We start from the raw sequence: 21,433 nt of genomic DNA on the forward strand, positions 1-21,433 counted from the left end.
CAAATGCAAAGCCGCTCTAATGCAAACCGAACAATTAACCCTTGAGATGGAAGACCCTCGAAGCCTAATAGCCCCCGATACGGCCATAGAACGCCATTTCAACATGCTTCATATCTAATGCTACCATACACGTCCTTTCTCCCCCCTTTCATCGTCACAACATCCCTACCTCCCCCTCTGCTCCCTGTCTCATCACGAAAAGCGTCCCGAGTTTCTCTTTGTGAAATTCGTTGTGCTGACCATCTCGTGCTGGTCCTCTCGGCTGTCTTGCCAGGTCGAGACGTGGGTCGTAGCCATGGGGCGACCACCCTTTGCGAACTTTCCATCCATGCCCAGCTTCTGCTCGGTGAGCCAGCGGCGAGTCCAGATGAGGCCCCAGACGATGCCGAAGACGATGAGGATGGCGACGGCGATGCCGAAGACGTAGGCGGCGACGAGGCCGTTCTTCTGCTTGGCGGGGTCGAGGAAGTCGTACGTGTAGAAGCCCTTGGTGGCCCTGGTGACGTAGGCGAGGGCGAGGTAGAGGGCCAGGACGACGATGAGCCAGAACATGTGGACGAGGGGGCTCGGGTCGGTGCGCGGGACGATGATCTCGAAGAGGGCGAAGAGGCTGTTCATGCCGTGCATGGCGATGTTGCTCCAGGCGCCGAAGGCGGTCGGGAACCAGCCGGGCAGGGCGCGGTAGATGATGCCCCAGTAGACGAGAGTGACGAGGAAGGGGTAGCAGGTGATGGTGCTGTAGTAGCAGGCGTGCAGCGCCTGCAAGGGGCGCGGCCACTTGTCCAGCAGGGCCACGTGCCAGCGCGCGTAGGTGAAGGTGTGCACCGCCGACACCAGGAAGTAGAAGCCCAGGCCCCAGTACGTCAGATGCGTGAAGTAGGAGAACGAGGCCGCCGAGGCCTGGCAGGCATAGGTCGCGTCCGGCGCCGGGTGCGTGCACTGCCAGCCCAGCACGACGAAGATGGTCGTGAAGATGTAGAGCGACTGTGGCACAGAAAAAAAAAGAAACGAAGCAAAATCAGTATATTGGTTCACAAGAAGCCATGTCGGCACAAACACACACACACATGCACAGTCACCAGTTTGCGAAACACCAAGTTAAAGATCGTCAGTCGGATCGATCGCAAACCCCCTAAAAATCGTGGGGTTGCGCCTCAGCCTTAGCGATCGTTTCGCAAACCGGGAAACACATGTAATATATCGGGGATATTCTTTTTTTTCTCTCCCGTCTCTCAGTTCTTTGCATTTTCCACGTACAATGATTGCTCTACAGCCGAACAGGACGTAAGGCGACACCAGCCATGACGTCTCGAAGCGATGCGACGGATCCCAGAGATCGTCTCCGAACTTAAAAGCCTTCGCCATTGCTTTGCGGCGTCGTTTTGCCCTACGTCGGTAGCTCCAAAGTATGTGCTTGTGTGTCGTCTGCAAGCCGAGGAATCCGAATTACACGTGGCGGCGAGGTCGACGTTTGATGTACGTGTTTGTCGTTCGGCTTTCTGGAGGGCTGCCCATTGAACCACGGCTGCGCTGCGCCTTTTGGAACGAATGAGAGAGGGAGAGAGGGAGGGAGGAGAAAAAGGAAAGACAACGGCGAACCACCTTAAGACGGTACGGGCGTATGCGCACGCATAAATCGAAGGAGGATGGCAGTCCCGGCAGATTGGAAACCGACGCGACAGGCAATTGAGATGGACAAGAAACGCTCGTGCACCGGGTTGAAGACGGAAACTACCTCTCTGGTGGTAGCTATTGGACGCTTCTCGCTCATCTGTTCACTGTCGAGTTTGTGCTACACGGAGGGCCAGGTGGTTTCGAATGTATTTTCCTTTTCTTCTTTTTTTGTCATCCCCCTTCCCCATCCAGCTGGGCTCAATTATATACGATGCTTATTAGGATGCTGGGGGTTGCGATGGTGCCAGGATTGGTCTAGGTAGGCACTAACGCGGTAACGCCCATGTCTCTGGCGCAGAGGTGACCGAGAGTAGCCAAGTCTCATTTGCTCGCGACCCACTCAGTCAGGGCAAGAACTTCCAGGGACCTGGACCTTCCTTGCTAGGCCTCTCCTTCTTAGGCCTCTCCTCTTAGGCTTGCTGGCCGTCCCCCATGTGACGCCTAGGTCACGGAGATATGGGCGGATCTACGTTGCAGCTCTGCACCCTCAAGTTGCTTGGCCCAAAACAACAGGGTCGGAGTCGCAACTGCAAAGACGGGTTGTCTATGATATGTGTGATCTCTTATGATAACATCAATCGGCATGTCCCCCCGGGCAACCCTCGATTCGCCAAAGTCACTTATAGTGAACCGTATGATATAGCTAGCCAAAGGATCGACCCCGATTTGCTTTGTTTTGGGTGCATAGCCCCTCAGTCCCTTGAGTCCCTGACTCTCCCGACTCCCGCAGAAAGGATGCATTTGCAGCACCTGCAAACCTGTCGACGACAAGCAAGGTCTGCCCTGCCATAGATCTTCCCGCGACATGCGTCCAATAGATAGCATATCCCTCGAATCGGTGAAACCGTGAGACAGCTCGTGGGTTCTGCGCCAAAGTCCCCGCGGCCAAGCCTCAAGCCCGAAACTATATGTCGTGACTACCAGGAGGAGCGCTCCCAAGGATTTGGCACGGCGAGTACGTGCGCCAGCTTCCAAGGTTGCTTCTCGAGCCCGTTGCGCTATCCTGGCTTGACAGGATGCCTAGTACCAAGTACGAATCAAAACGAAGCAGCAAGTGTAGGCGCGCCTCTGGGCGCTAATGCCCTGCAAATAGTCGGAAGATCCCTCACCTCCGAGCAGGTCGTTGTCTTTCGACCTATGCGCTTCCCGACTCAGGTCTATAATAGAGACCCGGTCAACTTACATGTAGTTAAGGCGTAGCAGATGCCAATTTTCTCGTAAAGAAATCATGACCCCACTAAAGATGTAGATATCTCACAAGCTCGCCTCTATATAGTGGCCGCACTCGCCAGCCCTTATCAACTACTGTAGGAGTTCAAGTGCCACTGCTGCCACTAAACGTCAAGACTCAGGATCGATGATGTTCTGAAACACGACAGGCGTTGCCGAACTTCCACGCGCCATGAGGCACAGCTTGTTCAGACCGAGGGAACGCCACTTCGCCCAGAACGTTGATTGATTGTCAATCTGTAGGTAGGAAGGAATGGCCAAGGAAGCAAACTTAGACCGCCCATGTGGAGTGCAGGCGCTGCCGAGGCGCTGCCGACTGGAGAGGCGTCATGTTCAGGACACCGAGGCATGGACATGTCGCAGGCGTCTGCATGAGCGCCGAGAGACAATTCCTAACATGCAGGATCTATTAAGACTGAAGGATGTTGATGAGGAACAGTGCTCAGATAGAGTAAGCGTCGTCCCGTCAAGACGTTGCTATCATCACAGATGCTTGGTATTTGGGGGAGTGGACAGGGAAAAGGGGCGAAAGATGAAATCAGTTGAAATCGGCAGATTGATGATTAAAACCGAAAAGCATGATGGATGGCGACCTAACGTAGCAACCGCAACGGCTTCGGGGTCGTGTTATGGGGCGTCTTCCGGGGCCAGTGCCACTATTGAGACAAGTAAATGAGCTTGCAAGTGACGGGACTTGCAAATATTGGCAACTATTTGTGCCGGTCATTACAATGGATAGTACGCTTATTATGCAAACGCTCTCGTGGTTCATCTCCATCTGCTGGGTAATTGTATCAATGCATTCGAGGCCAAAAAAGAAAGGCGGTTTAATAACGGCTCGCTAACATTCTCGGGCATCGACAACACACTCGACACGGAGCGAGACCCGCTCTACTCTCCGTTGTTGTCCGTGTGTGGATCCCCAAGGCGAAAAAGGAAAAATAGAAGAAGAAAAAGGCGCGAGCTTGAGGTATCAGGGCAAGGTCGAACTGTAACCTGTAGCTATGTAACCTGTAACATCCAGCGTGTGTTAGTGTTGGAAGCTTGCCATTTGATGTTCTTTCAAACATCTGTCCCTGTCGCCCTCACCCTGCCCAGTCGAGCAAGCGATCGTCTTGTGCGAGCTGATATGAGCTGACCTGAAACCCATTCAGTTAGTACAAGTTCGTGTTCGCTCGCGTTGTGGATAAGCAATGTGTGTGTATCGACTCTCGAGTGAAGGGAAGGTCGGGAGGAGGTTCTACATGTAGCGACTTGCTCGTCCATCGTCATTCCAGTCGGCAATCGTTCATAGACTCGGTGACAGGTGAGTTAGCCCTCCGGAGGCGTTCATCCATGGGAAAGAAAAGTATGGGACTGGCACGGGAAATTATTCCTGCTTGCTGCATCTTACTTTGCATCTTCTCGGCAATCCAGCCTGGTGTCCTGTCGACTGTATTGGCTGGGCTACATATGTATGTGTCATGTATCAAATCCAATGTACATACATATACATTGCCTCTAAGATGCGTTGTACATACATGCATGTGCTTAGGCGCATGTGAGTGCGAAATCTTTCTCAAGATTCGATTGATGCCCATCCACCCATCAGACCCTCTGTCACCGCTTTTAAGGTTCCTTCGGATAAACAGCAACCGAATAGGCTCCTGTCAGAATGCAGTCCGAGAATGGACTGGGTATACAGGTAGTCTCACTGTTCGGCGGCTATAGGGCTCGACTTCTAGACTGTGTGCTGAGGAGGAGCACGTTCTGGGGCTTTGAAGTGAGTGCAGCCTTCCATTCCACAGGCACAGGCCCATTCAGAGCGGGCTTTACAGGGGGGCCTCGACGCTAGGGGAGGAGGGAGGGACGACAGAGGAGGAGGGGGGGCTGGTTAACCGTTGGTTGTTGGAAATTCCGCTATGCACGTGGATGTATGTAGGATGCAGGAAGTCCAATTCCAATTCGCTGAAGTCTGCGCACAATCAAAGATACACCTCGATCGACGCGTGATACGCTGGAGTTTATTTCCTGGCCAGGGCTGTGTCGACGACATCTCGCTCCAGGCCGTCCCCAGCGCAGGGAGATCCTCGGCTCAGGGGTGGGAGAAAATGTCGAGAACGAAAGAAAGTGCTTTCAATTAACAAATGTTCTAATTGATCAGCTTTGTGGATATTGGGATTGGGTATTGGGCTCTCGGAGGAGTCGGTGGGCGAAAAAAAGGCCACTCACCACTGGCCCTCTAGAGTCGCTGGCTTCGTCCTTCCTGGCGCTATTGGGGTGGGGAGGAGGCTACGGGCGACCAGGGGCTCAGGGAGACTTAGACTCGCTAGGGCGCCTAGAGAGACTAGACCACCACAACTCCAAGCCACCCGGGCCGCCCAGCGTGCCCAGCGTCCCAAACTGGCCAAGGGTCTATCGAAAAGAGGAATGGTCGCTCCCGCAGGTGGCCCTAAGGCAGACGACTGTCCGTGAAAAGAAGGCCCCAAAAACATTGCGTCTCGGTCCAGGAAGGTTGCCAAAACCAAGGAGTGCGCAGAGCCGATCCGACTTTCGCCCTCTCCATGATCCATCCCTCCCTCAGGTAGGCATGTAGGAGTAGCCCGCAGCCAAATATGCCCAGCCGGCTACTGTAGGTAAAAATAAAAACAGAGGTAGGTGCATACAGATTGGCGCCGGCCTGTACCCATAATCATGGATGGATGGGGTCCGTCATGGATCATGGGGGTTGGTGGAATACGTGGTAAGTGGAATTCTGTACCTTACCTGCCTAGTCTGCGTCTGAAGACGATATGGCCTGTTATTTCCTCCAGCTATTAACTGTGCTGTTTGTCACCCAAGCCCGCCTGCCCGCCGTCTCACCCGGGATTGCATCTACTTCGGCTCCTGCGATTTAATAAGTTCCCATTTGTACTGTAGCTGAGTTGCAGCTAGCCCTCTAGGTATGTAACCTAACCTGCCTCTACCTCACTTGCACGCCAAGCTGCAAACCCCATCATCTTGTCTCTCCGGGGGCGGTGTTGTTGATGCTCGATTCCTCTCCTTGCTCTCCCGCTTTTTTCCTCTCTTCTCCTGGCCCTCTTCTCCCTTCGAGACTCTGTATCCTGCTCACACGTTACTTTTAGTAAACGGTAGCGAGGCTTCATCCTTCCAATTATACGCCACCGAGAACCTCGCTCTAGTCACTCGCTCTTCTACTCTGTCTCTCTCTCTCTCGCTTACTCTGTCTCTCTCTCGCTCTCTTTTTTCTGCTTCCTTGCTCTGTTACCCCCCCGTTCACACACAGCACCAGCTATTGGGCATTTGTCGGAGTCGTTGCGCGTGGCTTAATTCTCCCGACCTCGACCAGGAGCGCCACGACCGCTACACTTTGTCGGCCACCATATTCCTTAATTCCAGCGCACATTCGAATGGCGGTGCTTAGTTGGCTGGAGCAGCCTTGATATCGGCAATCCAAGGCACGAATTATACTTGGAACCACCCCCTGCGGTGATCTACATTGGTTCCTCAGGGCTCATATACGTACGCACGCACGCACTATACCTGGAGGCCGATCAATTGCCATAACAATATACTACCCGATAATACGAAACCACCCCGACTCACGCCGCCGCTACCAGTCATTCCTACGCCCGAGGCTCTACTACTCCGTTGCTTGTCGGCATTCCAATATATCTGTGTCGGGGTTCTACAGGGTGTCACAAAGGCGCCTCCAAAGTCCCAACCGCCACTCAGCTTACAGTTGATACCTACCACCGGGAGAGCAAGTGGTCGTTGGCCAGCTCTACATATCTCAGCCCTCGTTGGACGCCCTGCACACCAAAACAGTCCCGGGCTTTTGCAGCCGTACGTGCCAGTGGCCCATGACGTTGAGCCATCTTATGCAGTAAACAGGTTTGCTTGGTGGGTTGTTGGTTGCATTAACGACAGCTGTTCGGCATCATGGCGCTTCCTTTGTCTCTAGAAGGCGATGACCTTCCAGTCATGCTCCTCTCCGATTCTGAAGATGAACAAGACGACAATATGCCAGTCCACCCTCCCAGCAAATCTCCAAACCGTACCGTTCCCGATGCCGATTCCAACGACGAAGCCTCCTTGAAGCAAAAAACGGAAGATGCAGCAGCTAACGTTCCGGCCCATCCCATACCGGCCATGCAAGCACCCTTCGCTGAGTCGCTGGTCGAGGCTACGACCAACAGTGCCGAACAGAAACCGAGGCTCAAGTTTGGGGATGCGGATGAACGTAGAGCCTGCTTGCTAGACGCTGCTGCCGACGCGGGACTTCCAGCAGACCTGTGGCGACACCGACCAGGGCACGTACACCACGAGCTATGGAAACTTATGGCCCAGATCTCGTTTGGCGTTTACCTTCTCCTCGGTGGCATGGCCAACAGCAACATCCAGGTCGTCAATATTCTCCAGGGCCACATCGACGAGGTAGACGAGTTTCTTGAGACTGCCATGGACGATGTGAACGCAGCCATTGCCGATGTACAAGATCGTATCAAGCACTTGCAATTGCCCATGGAGAACAGGGATACGTTTGAGACGATGCTGGAGGATCGCAATTTCCGTCTGCAAATTGTCACCGGCAACGAGAAGATTGAGCATATATGCCTGCGATCGTCCCTCGCCCTTGAAGCCTATCTCGATGATGTGGAGGAAGGTCTGAAAGCCACCAAGGAGTTTGCCATGTATTTGAACGATCAGCAGTCACGGCCATGGCGGGAGCAAAGGCCGAGTGTTGTGGAGATTTTTGATGCCATGAAAGGTAATGCCGAGGGTTGGTACAAAGCATTTGTAGATCTTCAGGATCTCTCTACCAATCTGGAGTCCATGCTGGCGAAACTCAGTCATATGGTGGCTGAGATGGACCAGCTTGCTGGTGAAGTTAGCCGGCGAACCATCCACAGCGTGAATGAGATTGTTCACGAGGATTTCGATGAAGAAGATCCCATCGACGTCAGTTTTCTTGACGATTATCTCGGGGAAGAAGATCTTGTGGAAGAGGATTACGTGGGAGAGGATCTTGTGGGGATAGATCTCGTGGAAGAGGATCTCATGGAAGCTGAACCCAGGAAAGAGGATCTCGTCGTTGAGGAGAGCAGTGGCCAAAAAGAAAACAATGGGGATGCGTTTCAGCTTGATCTGCGAGCGAGTGCGTTGATGCCCTTGCAGTTTGGTCTGGAGTCTTTTCCTGAACCGCCCCATGCAAGTGACGCGCGCACCAGCATACCCAAGTCTGTCCATCCAAGCGGTCCGCAGACCGTAGACTCTGAATTCACCCTCGGAAGCGGTCGGTACTCGGCAGGATCTTCTCGTGCATCTGAAGGCTCAGGCAGATCGAGCCCAAGGACGGAGTCTAGTCGAAGTAGGCCATGTTCCGATGCTCAGTCGCAGGCACACTCAGCGCCAACCTCTCCCAAGAGTCCCTCACAGAAGTCACCGCCGTCGTCTCCTGCTGCAAAAGATACGCTGCCACAGACTTTCTACCAACCACCTACAAAACGAGAGTCGGCCATGAAGCGAGGCCCTACTCTTGAAATTCTCGTAGCACCGGAACCCGTTATAGTGGACGACGACGATGACTATGACGACGATGACGGGTCGTTTTTCATGGACGACGACGACGACGACGAAGGCAACGACCATGGAGCCCCGAGTCCCGCTGAAGACCAAGGCTTATACATCCTTCAACCGCGCACTTATACACCTCAGCCTCCCGCGCCTCTGCCATCTCCAATGATACGCAACAATCCGTCTTCGCCTCGGGGGATGGAATCACCAGAACAAGAAGACAGCCCCAAGAGGACGTCTTTGCGGCAACGGCTGTCCCTCAGAGGAAGCAATCCCCTGTGTCCATACAGCTGCCGCCAAGGAGCGAGAACCGGCCAAGACCGGCTCCACCGCCTCGGGTGTCGACTTATCATGTCCCAGAGCCGGAACGACGACCTACGGTTCACTCAGTACCCGACACTTTTTCCCAACTGTCTCCGCCCAATTTCCCGATGAACGGAAACACGCTCCCATCGCCGTTAAGTGATCACCAGCATCACTTTCGGCCAGTCCAGGCTAGCCCGCATTCCCCATTGCAGCGGCCTTGGACCTCGGGCAACGTGAATCAGGTAGCTCCTCGGCCACACACATCAGCTACAACCCGCGATTACCACCAGGGCCACCTCCAACGCGACTCACCTTCTGCGATGGCCATGAGCAGGATGAGCAACGTCTCCACAATGAATCCGGAGAATGGGGATAGTAAAACCCTCAAGAAGAAGAGGAGTGCCTTTGGATGGCTAAAGAAGGCATTCGCCCTGGACGAAGAGGAGCGTATGGAATTCGAGGCCAGGAGGCAACAACAGGCCCCAATGCCATACTACTATGATGAGCGCAGTCCAAGGTTTTTGGATGGAAGGCGCGTGGACGACCACAGGCGTTATTAATACCGACGAAACCCGGGCAGGCAGGAAACCTGAAATGCGTTTTACCGTTAGCCAGCATCATGGCGAGCACCATAATCAACAATAATCCGAGACACGGCTTAGTTATCGAACCCAAAAATTACCCGGCATTTGCAAAAGTCTTGAGGCAGCCGTATGCCGCGTGCGACATGTCTTGAAGCCACGGCCCTACCGCGCCCGGTCACCGTTTTAGTAACCTCGATGATTGCTTATCGCATCACAACCAATTTGATACCCATACGCGACAGATATATAATCACTACAACAGCGCTGTATTTCAGTCGGCCGCGCGACGGCACGGCAGTACTAGAGTCACCGGACACATTCCGTGGAGGAGGGAGGGAAAAGGGAGGGGTTGACAAGGGACTGATAATGGAGGCCAAGAAGAAGGAAGACAGTGCAATAGCACCGAGGGGGGATGCCAATTGGCGGGGGCAAGAGGCTATATATGAGAACGTCTGATGTGTATCATAGCATAGGCATTCTGGGGATCTGGTGTGTTTCTTTATTTGTTTGTTTTTTTGTCATTTTTCTGACCAGTACGAGCAAGGAGTTGGAGGCATCTGGAAAGGCAAAGGTTACGTGTCAGTGCGATTTCATATCTGGAGATTTCCAACTACACCTGCTTAAGTATGTAGCTAGCTTCGCCCTCGTTACGCGCGCTGGGGGTGGCTCCGTTCGCGGAGCAGACCTTCTCACCTTGATAAGAAAATCAAAAATTGTTGATACTACCTAGATTACCAAATGGCATCTTGCGTAGGAAAGAACTGGTGAACGGCTGGTACTGTGGCTGCGGGCACTGGTATTTTGTCTATGTAAATACGGTGTAGGTGATACCTGATAATATCTTAGCATTGGTTTTGTATACCAGTAACGTGCGTTTTACCTGCGATGCAAATACTACCCAACATGAGCCCAGATGCATCAATCTGTTTGCTTGGGTAAGGTTGTTTCCTTGGGTCCAAATGTGGTTTGTTCTTTCCGAGTTGGGGTCTGCAGGTACGAACGGTTGTGGTCCTCCATCGTGGTTTCCTTCTTCATCGCTTCCAGTTGTCGCACAAACAACTTTGTGGAAGTATTGCGGTGGTAGCTTTGTCGCTTGCCCGATCGTCCCATGTTTTTATTTTGGCAAGACCTATTCCCATCCCACTTCCTTTCCTTTCCTTTGGCATCCGTCACATGAGGACGCGTTCCCGCTTGGCTCTCAACGACAGTGTAGGTACTTTCAGAGAAGAGATCAAGTCACTCGAACCATACCTAGACCAGCCAATACCTCCCCGAGCCCATGCACATTTGGCCCAAGGGAAGGTGCATATATCGTCGACCAAGGCACCTACCTACCACACCTTGGGCTCCAGCAATCAGTTAACCAGCTTCTTAAGGTTTGTTCTGGTATTCTTCTTCCTGAAAGCAGCCAGGCATTACACTTTTACACCAGTGCCATACGTGTGTGGCTACTGCACGACTCTGCCCGGCACACTTCTTTCTTTCCTTCGTTGTACGTCGAATGTACTCTGTATCCGCCGTGTGGACAGATACATCTACTTGGTTCTCAATAATCTGTCCTACTACTTTGCCCACGACTCTGAACTTTGAAGATGGAGTTTTCTGGCTTCCAACCGGATTATGACTTCAAAAAGATGCGTGACGATGAGAAGCGTCAGGCGACAGAAGTCACCCGTCTGCAAGTCAAGTTCAAGAAACGTCAGGCGGTATTGCAGGCCCAGTCCGAGTTGCAGAATACGTTCAAAGCAATTGAGGATGAAGCACAGGAAGAGCTGAATACGAATATTCAAAAGATCGACAACAAGTATGGCGAGTCCATCGAGGCCGACAGACCCATCGACTTTGTCCAGTTAGTCCCGGGCCAAGGCCTCAGCAACGGACGCAATGAACCTGATTCAGGGGGTTATCACTCGCACGACGAATCACAGTCGCCTATCCTGGGCCGTTCATCAACGATCCCTTCCTCAGAGATCAAGGACAACAACACCGCCAGTATGCACGTACTCTAATTGAATTGGTTTGCTGGTGGCTCACACTTTTCTCAGAACGATCACAAAGCATGGCATCGATTGCTGATATAGCAGCCCCTGGAATCCACTCTCGGAAGTCGAGATCTCGAGAGCCTTCGGCCAAGAAAACAAGTGAGTGGGTTGCCAGCTGTGCTTGGGCCAAACAGCTAATAGGTCTGAAGGGATGAGCCCGGCGACTATGGTCCAGTCAGACTCTGAAGAAACTGATTCCTTGGGAGACATTCACGAGGAACTGCCCTCCCGGCTGCCGAAACCAAGGAGATCAGGGCGATTAACCACCCCTGAGCCTGGAGTTGAAGCACATGGTGCAACGTCGCCTACATCCAGTATTAAGGCTATTCCTGGATCTTACTTGGCAAGCTCGACTGAGCGCCCGAGGCGATGCGCTGCTGATCGAAAAGATTACAACGAGAAAAAGTATTTCCGCGACAGGCACATCGATTGATATGGATGTTCTGATGGGCGATATTGGGGATGCCAGTTACAAAATGGGGTGCTATGTGATGTTAATGACTGAATGATAGATGTTTTGGCCAAGGAAGACTGGTGCCAAGGAAGGAAGATGGCAAGCAACGATTCACTAGATTGCTCAAGTGGAGGACTGCATATGGTTGCAACTCCCTACATAAAGACATGAAGGAATTGCATCAGCCACATTCGCTTCAGACGACGACATAGTATTCCCAGCCCGGCACTACGGCAGAGCGCTAAGCAGGGATGGGGGGATCGAAGCCACGTATGACGTTGTTGATTGTCCCGCGGTGCCGGGGTAGCAGCTAGCAGCCAGTGCTAAGGAAGTGGGCTGGGCTGGAGCTTCTTTCACAACCTGACGTTACGTATGCGTTGGAAAAGACAGACAGACAGAGAGCAGAGCAAGCGGACTGAACACACATGCAGCTTTTGGACCTGTTGTCATTCTGAAGTACACTCAACCCGCCCGGGCTACATAAGTCCTGCAGCCGCCCAATCACCCAGCTACTTTTCCCCCATCTCCCTGCCTGCCGTCACACACTCCGGAAGAAATCCATTTCTAGGAGTGCCGAAAGAAATAACCCATTGTCCACTTCCTTTTCTCACATCCCTCCCGCAACCACACCACCACAAGGTCTTTCAGGACTCACCCACCCCATTATTTCCGAAACCCTTCGTTGCACACACACAGCACCACAAACAGCACCACAAACAGCACCACCACAGCCAAGATGACGCTCTACTACTCCCTTGTAGGTTTCCTTGCTGCTATCCAACCCCGCTTCGGCGCAAGCCATGCTGCGGATGGGAATGGGAATGCTAACACTCTACAACCAGGTCTTCATGCTCCTTGTGGCAGAGATGGCCCTGTTCATGGGGCTCATCGTTCCCATGCCCTTCTCGGTCCGCCGAAAGATCTTTACGTATGTCCGAGCGAAATCCAATCCATGCCGCGGCATCCGTGGCAATTGGCCGCTGACCACCCGCTAATGCCATTCCAGCTTCATCTCGGAGAGTAAACTCGTGGCGAAACTACAATATGGATTGAAGATAACCTTCATATTCATATTGATACTGTTCATTGACAGTGTCAACCGCGTGTATCGCGTGCAGATCGAGCTGGCGGCAGCCACCGACTCTAACAAGGGTAGTGCGTAAGTTGTTTCTTCCCCTCCTTCTCCCCGCTTGTCTGGCGGCGGCGGGCGGCCTACCAGAGATGTCCAGAAGCTGACTAGATATGACGATCTAGCGCCATCATGGGCCACGAGCGCCTCGAAGTCCAGGCACGCAAGTTTTACTCGCAGCGCAACATGTACCTCTGCGGCTTCACCCTGTTCCTCTCGCTCATCCTCAACCGCACCTACATGATGATTCTCGACGTCCTCCGCCTCGAGGAGAAGCTCAAGCAGTACGAGGGCACCGACAGCAACACCAAGCAGAGCTCCAAGCTCGCCCAGGCCGGCGAGGCCGGCGAGATCGGCACTCTCAAGCGCCAGCTCGAGGCCAAGGACCGTGACATTGCCACCCTCAAGAAGCAGTCCGAGGGCCTCCAGAAGGAGTACCACGAGCTGACCGAGAAGTACGGCGCCACCCAGCCCCCGGCTGGTACCCGCAAGGACAAATAAACTAGACCGACCCTATATACAACCCTCCTAGTTCGTGGTTGAGCACGAATTAGCAGCAACAAAAAACCAAGGTGCGCGTTTACGATTACACGCTTGTATGGGACAGAGTAGACGTGACCTACGTCGCCGAGGGAGGAGTGGTCGCGTGATAAACTGAATGGGGTATTATTTCTTGCGAGGCGGAGGCGTTTAAGGGCTGATGGATGTATCTGTATTTGTAGGACACGATAGGGCAGTTGGTCCATGAATGCGGGGGTTATATGTCCTCACAGTTTCTCTGCTACCTCCAATATGTCTTGTTTCATGCCGTCTTACGCTTCGTACAACTCTCACGGCGTCTGAACTTGGTGGATAGGCGATTGTGGGAAGAAGATCAACAGCATCATCAGCTAGTACCATATATGCTTGCATCGCACCAGGTGGGTGGGGTTGCGAACGACTCTCTTGTGACTGCTTATATATAGTCCCTGCGGTAGTCCAACCCGGCCCCCATGGGCAGCTGGGTGTAAATGTTACTATCCTGACAACACTTTGGATTTCATCTGCAGGAGCTTGACATTGCACGCTCAGATCCCATCGTCAGGCCAGTCTGAAATCTCAACCGTTTAATCGTGGGATATTGGGCTCACATCCTTCCAGGGAATTTCCGGGGTGGTCTTTTCAACCGACGTTTGACGCTGTGGCTTCCAGTATCACTCACTATGCACTCCTTCCGAGTATAGACATCCGAGATGGTTTCTGTTCCGTTGCTTAGGTAGCGAGTCTTCTTACACTTCTTTCAGTTCAGGTTCCCAACCCAGCCGCCTGATCGGCAACTGCAACGTGGGCTGTATCTGCTCTTCGTCTTGGGCACTAACTACCATTTCCTGCCTGGCAATTCCACGCCTGACGCCCCAAGTGTCCTAGCAGTTTTCAATCTCGACCCGGGTCCACGCGATCTGTCAAGGTCGATGCAGCAGCGTAACATGTTGCCCTGACTATGGATTTGCAGCTGTTATCGGTGCTTCCAGCTCACTCGCTTGGCCCGCGACATCAGCACTGAGTGGGTTCCGGAGATCGGGCAGTTCATGGAGTCCACCCGTCACCCGGGTCTCGGGTAGCTCGATAGGCGGCCGCATTTCGCTGTCGTCGAGTTCGGTGGGCAGCGGCTTCGGTATACAGTCTGAGTGAAGCTGGGGCTTGTCCGCAGCATCGCTCCCCCAATCATGCTGCCCGTTCGCCTTCCTCCGGCGTCGAGAAAGCAAGATAGCCGTCGTCAGGATGAGTGCTGCGCCTGCCAGGGAGCCAAGTACGGGACCTGCTGTCCATGCCTGGTTTCGGTGGCCATTGGTTTCATTGTTGGGTGCAGTTGTTGAGGGGCTACTGGTGGTCCCAGTACTCGATCCCAGTGTAAGAACAGTCGTGCGAGTCAAGACGACGGGTGTGGTGGGGATACTGCTACTGCTTAGTCCTGAGGACTGTGTTGCTTCGCTGGAAGTAGAGCTGTTGGTGCCTACAACGATTGTAGAGTAGTAGGTGGTCATAGTCGTAGTTGAGTCCAGTTCTCTGTTGGCGACCATTGCGTCTGCGGCGATTCCAAATGCCATTGAAGAAAGTCCGCTGGTTGTAAACTTGGAGATGTGTAGGAGTTTTCGTATACCTCCGAAGTAGCAATGAAGGTGAGCAGAGTCGAAGCTAGGTTCACTTTGCATCTACGGGACAAAAGCGTCGACCTTGTTTTCGGTTTTCTTGGAGATCTATGTTTATCCTGAAGGGGGCAGGGCTTCTGCATCGCAGAGTGCCACCCTGGCCTGCGGCCTCGCGACCGGCAAGAAGCGTATTTATAGCAACGCCATTACCGGTCTGTTTTGGCTATCGTGTGTTGGGTAAATGAAGCTGTGGCATTCCGTCTTCGGCCCCCTCGCTCAAGGATGTCTTGGCGCTGCTGTTCACTGATGGAGATATAGAGGAAACATGCAGATGGCCGACCCATCCCTCATCCTGACAGCATGTTGTATGCGGCAGTGCAAGAGCTTGGCTTCGATTTCCTCTCCCACTGTCCGGAGTAGATGTTGGTTGACCGCTGCCAGTACTCGTCCCAGGTGAAATGGCTGTAGGAGTGGGATCAGCGGTAGTGGGGATGTTGCTGAGGCCTGAGGTCGTGGCTGTCACATTGGCAGTGAAGCTGGCGGGTATAGCAACCCTCGTTGTCTTGGCTTCGTAAAGCATTATATTGCCAACCGGCGCACTCAGAGTGACTGTCACCACCACGCCACTGATATCGCAGTAATTTATATACTCGGCGAATTCAGGTGCCAAATACGTATTGTTGGTACGAAGTTGACTGTCGTGCTCCTCAGTACAAGCCGCACATGTTGTATAATACTCTTGAAACTCGCTACCCGACTCGCAAAGGCGCATGGTTTTCCCTTTCTGTTGGGCCTCGAGATAGGCATTGTCTGTTCTCCAGCGATAAGTATGATAGTCTGGAATTTGTACATCATTGTAGGATGGGATGCCTTACTGCAAACAGCATAGCACATAGAGGGCGTTGATCCGGGCATAAGTGCACTAGACATTGTGCAGGTTGTAGATACTGTGTTTGTTGCAGATTACAAACAGTTCAGGAAACTGACTGTTTCTCTCTCTCGAAAAATATTTAGTAGTTGAGAGAGTTGTCAGGCGCCGAGTCGAGATCCACGGACCAGGAGTCGCAGCCTTTTATTCAGCAGTGCCGCAGTGTTCTTGTGAGGGACCATGGCACGACTTCGTCTGATCGGTTGTCTGCATGTCCAACAACTGAAGGTACACCATTTTGCCTTCGAATTCTATTCCTGCATTGTACCGTGGTTTCTGACCGAATCGTTCAGCTCACCAGCCCAGGCGGTGTGTGTAAGGGGGCACTGGGCTCACACACACCATGACCAAGGTGACACAACCTTGAATCTGGACAACAATGCATTGTCATATATTGGTATCGACGAGAATGCCCTCTCCATCGAACCTCTTACAGGCTTCTGAGAAAGATCGTCACCCCGTTACCTCAGCCGGATTGCGGATTGATGGAGTGGGCGTGGCATGATTGTGTTGTCTGCTTCCCACACCCTGGCGAAAGAGGTGCAGTGGCCTCGCAAATCCATGTTGATTAGAAGCATGGATGGCAATCATTGGCTGCGCTGGTACTGTTGGGCGAACACAAACCCTGTTACACGACCTGCTTGATTCACCTCTTCACCCACGTCAAGAAACCGCATTAGGGCGTCTTTCGAGTATGTGCTATTGTCCTTATATAGGTGTGGTGGGCTGGTACGTGTCGTACAGCCATTTATGCTAGCTCGCTCCTGTTCCCTATCACACCCATGCGCTCTCGATCACCTCCCGCCAGTTCATGAGGTGACCAACCATGGGCATTCGCGGCCGTATTCGTGTGACCATGATCATTATAATCCCCTGCCAACTCTGCATATGTCCTATCAACGGCCCGTTCGGGGGATGCGCCCCCTTCTCCTTCGAGCTCATGCGGCGTCGCCCTCGGGGCTATACTGTCCGAGTGCAACTGCGCTTTCTCCAGTTGTTGGGCCGCCAACTCGTGTTTCCACTGCGAAGAATGCTGGTTTTCCTGTGTGTCGACCTCTGGTCCCGTATTTGGGGTGGTGTTATTGTTAGTCCCTTCGGCGTCGTCTTCCGCCCGGCGCTTCTTCCTCCGCCGGTAATACATGACGAAGACGATGGACAGGGCGACGAGCGCGGTGCCTAGTATCGCACCCACGATGGGGCCGGCGATCCACGCCCTGTCACCGCCATTGCCTCCTGAGTTCGTGGCGCCTGTAGCCCCGGGAGCGGGCGTCGAGGTAGGGCTCAAGCCCTGCGGTGGCGTAACCGTATCAGCCGGGTTCGTCTTGGCCGTTGCCGTGAAGTCACGCGCCAGGGTGATGTCCGTCGTGACCACGGTCGGCGCGACCGAACTTGTTGCGCCGCCCTCTGTGGAAGTGGCCGTTATGGTGTACACGACGTGCACGTCACTGACGTTGCAGTAGCCCAGGTACGGGCCAAAGACGGGGTTGAGGTATCCCGGCGACGTCGTATTGTCCGCCGCGGCATTGGTGGACGGCGGTGGTCCCCATGAGCCCCATGGGCCCCAGCCGCCGCCGCCGCCGCCAGAGTTACCGTTTCCGTTGTGTGCGTTTGCCTCGCCACAGGTCACGCATGCCGTGTAATTCGTCAGGAACGGGCCATTGGGCGCGCAAAGGGCGGGCACCTTGCCCATGTCATCCGACGTCATTCGGGCGATCACTGAGCATAGGGCGTTCAAGTCATTAGTCCTTTGCTGATACAGCAGACAGAACTGCCCCGGGGTAGGGGAGAGAACAAGGAAGCTCACTGCAGTTGCGGCAGAAGCCGGGAGGCGGACGTCCGCCAGGAGGGCCCCATTGTCGAGGGGAAAGCCCGGTGGCGTCGGTGGCTCTCGGCTTGATCCGGTTATGCAGGAGCCCCATGACGCGCTGGATGGTGCGTTTTTCCTTCCCGTTTTCTTCTTCTTTTCCTTCTGCGTCGCCAACGTGTTGGTACTCGTGATGTCGTTCAGGGGTAAGCCATAGTCGTGTAAGTCGAATTTCTGGAGGAAACGATCAATGAAAAGCAGCGGTCAATCCATTCGAACCAGTTCCAGTAACAAGACTTAATCGCATATTACGCACAGAAATCCAGGAAACGGGGGACCTCGTGTCTATTTCTTTGTTGCAGGCAGTAGTATACCGTATCTAGAGGTGCCTACCCCGACCCTTCTAATCCTGGCCACTTCCCAAAACCCCCAGGGAAAGACAACGGCCTGTCCAGATTTGGACAACTCAACAGCAGCTAAGCCCAATCTATTTCGAGGGAAGAAGGGCCGGGGTTACATCCAAGCTGTCACTTGTCAGTATGTGCCAGGCCAGTGTAACCCCATCGCAGGCTGACTCAGACAGAAGAAGGCTGGCAACATGGCAGCTTGCGTAGGTAAGCTCTTTGGGATTTTCCTTTCTTGTGCTATGCAAGAAAGAGCTTGCGGGGAAAAGACAGGACACGAAGGCAACCCACAGCATCGATAAGGCTGTATTAACTACTGCCGCTGACCAGTCTGTTTTTTCCTTTTTTTCCTTTTTTCCCCCTAGCCGTCTGTTATTGCTACTGCAGCTGCAGCAGCGTTGTCACGCTCATAGTACTACTGCATGCCGAACGCTCCAACCCCTTTGCAATATGGGACCGCCGTATATATCTTGGCAGCAACCTTCTTATTTGAGTGATGATGGGAGGCGGGTAAGGCCCTCGAGCTGCAAGCCCGATTGGTTTGCGGGTAACATCCCTGTTCTACCCCAGAGTCAATGGTTCGCACCAGTAACGTTGTATAGGCACTGCTGCTGTATTGGGAAACACACGCTCAGACAGTGAACACCGAGATGCTAGAAGACTAGTAAGGGGGAGGGGGGACGGGAAGAAAAGAAAAAGAAAAAGAACACCACAGTTCATTCGGTCAAATCCGAACTGTATTATTCGTGCTGTCCAAGGCATGGCCTTTTTAGCATCGGTGTTTTGATTATCCCTCTAGACTGACATAAATGGACTTATGTGAGGAAACGGAGGCCAAATTTGGGGGGCTATGTAGCATCTATACTTGTAGGACCGGCAGGGGGTTTGGGGGACTTTTGGAGGGGTTGAGCTGGCCTCCGGTCCCGAACCTCGAGAAGCGAAGCGGCCGAGGGGAGACAGAACAGCCATGAACATGATTCTCACATGGGCCGCCTATTGGATTTGAGCCGCCGACCGAGTGTCGATCAATCCTTGCGAGACGTTTCGGTGAGGCGATTGACTCTTCTGGTTCAAAAGCAGAGAAAGGTTCTAGTCCAAGAAGAAGACGTCTCGAGATCGGCATTCCCGTTTGGATACAAAAGGCCCCAAACATCATGGCCCAAGTCAGATATCAATGTAACCGTAGGTAGGCTCCATGCAAGTGAGAGCCAAGAGCGTGAGCATGCACCGTTGCTGTATTGGATTTTCGAATGCCACATGTAAGCAATGAACCAACAATGTATTGGGAAACCAGGGAATATCTAAAAATCTATAACCCGCTGAAACTCCGTCATAAGTCCGTGATATCATATCTACATCTAACAATGTAGTCCCAAAGTACCTCTGGAGTCTCGCTTCCTAAACAAATAATGCCCGCTGAGTCGCTATGCAGATGCTAAAGAGAGAGAAAAAAGGACTGTTCTCGTGACTTCGTCACAAGAACCCAAACAGTGCCGCTGCTGCACCTTCTGCGCCGTGGTCGTAGAAGACAAAGAGGCTTCATATACCAGACAGAGAGCGCAAATTCATTTGCTGCCGATCTATCGCCCCCTTCCCACCTCTCTCTCTCTCGCCCACGAATGCGCTACCAAGTGACAGTCGTATGGTTTATCAGTGCGTAGTACGAGTGCGGGCGACCCGAGTCGGTATTCGGCTGACTCGACCTTCTTCCGCGTCGGTCTCGTTCGCCGCAAACATCCCCTCGCCGCCCCCATCCGCGTGCTCGCCGCCGGCGTCGCCGGCAGCGTCACCGTGCTGGTCGTGCTGGTCGTGCTGCTCTCCACTGACGAGTTGGGCAGCGGCCGCGCCTGCTTCTCTCGCGCGTCCTCCAACCCCTCCTCGGGCTCGTCGTGCCCGCCCTTGTTCTTGCTCCCGCGCGACTCGGCGCAGAGCTGCCCTTTGCTCTTCTCGGCGTGGATCTCGCCCTTGTTTTTGTCGTGCCGCTTCGGGTCGTCGCCCGAGAGGAAGGCACCCACCAGACCAGACTCGGCGTCCGCGTGCGGGTTGACGGTCCAGTACTCGAGCTTCCGCACGAGCAGGTAGAAGCCCGTCGCCAGGCAGCTGCCCAGGAAGGGGCCTGCCCAGTAGATCCAGTGGTACGACGGGAACTCCCCTTCACCACACACGGCGCGAAGGAGCGCGCCGGGTTGAGACCAGCACCAGTGTAATAAGCGCCCCTGGAGTTATCATGTCAGCCGCAAGTCAAGTGGGTGTAGGTTGATTGAGTTGTAACTTACATCATGACGCAGATGAATACAGCGAGTCCGATGCCCACGGGGGCAACGTAGGTAGCCCGGTGCTTCTCGGCCGCCAGCATGAAGATGGCAAAGACGACCTGGGCCGTGAGGAACATCTCGATGAACAGGCCCTGGGTGACCGAGGTCCCGGCTGCCAGCTCGGTGCCGGCGGCGTTGCCGTTGGGCAAGAGCCCCCGGATGACGGCGGACGCAGCGATGGAGCCGAGGATCTGACCGGTGACGATGAGGAGGGCGCGGATGGGCCCCGTGGCGCGGATGAGGAGCATGGCGAAGGTGACGGCCGGGTTGAAGAGGCCGCCGCTGATGCGGAAAAAGACCCAGGCATTGACGGCAATGGACATGCCCCAGGCAAGCGCGATGAACTGCAGCTTGGCCGGGTTCGCGGCGAGGTCGTCGCTCTTCTGTTCGGCGCTGCTGGGCGCGTTCACGACGGCCGTGCAGCCGAGCGCCGTCAGCATGTAGAAGAAGGTGCCGACGAACTCGGACAGCGAGGCCACGACGTTGTGCTGGATGCCGATGGGCATCCGGTCCCGGAACTGGTCGATGAGGTAGAGGCCGCCATTCCGGCTCTGGATCCGGCCGATGGGCGTGCACTGAAGGCCGGGCTTGATTTCGGGGATTCTTAACTTCTGGTATAGGCGAGCCCACCAGCACTCTGGATTGCTGACCATGGGTGTGATTTCGTACTCGTACGTATAATACGTTTGTGTCGACGTGTTAGACAAGCTGGAGTAGAAGACGGAGCGGTATTATGGTGAATAGATATTAGATTATGTCGGATCGCTCCTTTCTCAATGGCAAGATAGTACCCAGGCCAGGAATGAGAACCGGCGGCCTTGGTATATCAGTTATATATGCAAAAAGCAGCAGACTAAGCCCCCGAAGTGACGGAGCAA

General features: G+C 53.8%; 7 protein-coding genes across 7 annotated transcripts; 3 read left to right on the plus strand and 4 right to left on the minus strand.

Annotated features, from left to right (window-relative positions):
* Positions 1-192: 192 nt before the first annotated feature.
* Positions 193-1,365, minus strand: PG986_003095 (uncharacterized protein; the record flags this gene model as incomplete). The annotated part of the gene is made up of 2 exons (XM_066839317.1): positions 193-984; positions 1,258-1,365. The coding sequence occupies 2 exons, from the start codon at positions 1,363-1,365 to the stop codon at positions 193-195; spliced, it is 900 nt and encodes a 299-aa protein (XP_066704381.1).
* Positions 1,366-6,825: 5,460 nt separating this feature from the next.
* On the plus strand, positions 6,826-9,326 carry PG986_003096 (uncharacterized protein; the record flags this gene model as incomplete). The annotated part of the gene is made up of 3 exons (XM_066839318.1): positions 6,826-7,797; positions 7,987-8,849; positions 8,924-9,326. 3 exons carry the CDS (start codon positions 6,826-6,828, stop codon positions 9,324-9,326), a joined length of 2,238 nt encoding a protein of 745 aa, XP_066704382.1.
* Positions 9,327-10,942: 1,616 nt separating this feature from the next.
* Positions 10,943-11,359, plus strand: PG986_003097 (uncharacterized protein; the record flags this gene model as incomplete). Its single annotated transcript, XM_066839319.1, has 1 exon — positions 10,943-11,359. The coding sequence occupies one exon, from the start codon at positions 10,943-10,945 to the stop codon at positions 11,357-11,359; it is 417 nt and encodes a 138-aa protein (XP_066704383.1).
* Positions 11,360-12,582: 1,223 nt separating this feature from the next.
* On the plus strand, positions 12,583-13,476 carry PG986_003098 (uncharacterized protein; the record flags this gene model as incomplete). Its single annotated transcript, XM_066839320.1, has 4 exons — positions 12,583-12,603; positions 12,689-12,774; positions 12,853-13,005; positions 13,101-13,476. 4 exons carry the CDS (start codon positions 12,583-12,585, stop codon positions 13,474-13,476), a joined length of 636 nt encoding a protein of 211 aa, XP_066704384.1.
* Positions 13,477-14,453: 977 nt separating this feature from the next.
* Positions 14,454-15,035, minus strand: PG986_003099 (uncharacterized protein; the record flags this gene model as incomplete). Its single annotated transcript, XM_066839321.1, has 1 exon — positions 14,454-15,035. One exon carries the CDS (start codon positions 15,033-15,035, stop codon positions 14,454-14,456), a length of 582 nt encoding a protein of 193 aa, XP_066704385.1.
* Positions 15,036-16,780: 1,745 nt separating this feature from the next.
* On the minus strand, positions 16,781-17,737 carry PG986_003100 (uncharacterized protein; the record flags this gene model as incomplete). Its single annotated transcript, XM_066839322.1, has 1 exon — positions 16,781-17,737. The coding sequence occupies one exon, from the start codon at positions 17,735-17,737 to the stop codon at positions 16,781-16,783; it is 957 nt and encodes a 318-aa protein (XP_066704386.1).
* Positions 17,738-19,820: 2,083 nt separating this feature from the next.
* On the minus strand, positions 19,821-21,208 carry PG986_003101 (Aquaporin-1; the record flags this gene model as incomplete). The annotated part of the gene is made up of 2 exons (XM_066839323.1): positions 19,821-20,456; positions 20,537-21,208. 2 exons carry the CDS (start codon positions 21,206-21,208, stop codon positions 19,821-19,823), a joined length of 1,308 nt encoding a protein of 435 aa, XP_066704387.1.
* Between the last annotated feature and the right edge of the window lie 225 nt (positions 21,209-21,433).

The sequence above is a fragment of the Apiospora aurea genome (genome assembly GCF_038362705.1).
Source record: "Apiospora aurea strain CBS 24483 chromosome Unknown utg000002l_segment0_segment0, whole genome shotgun sequence".
Taxonomy (NCBI): domain Eukaryota; kingdom Fungi; phylum Ascomycota; class Sordariomycetes; order Amphisphaeriales; family Apiosporaceae; genus Apiospora; species Apiospora aurea.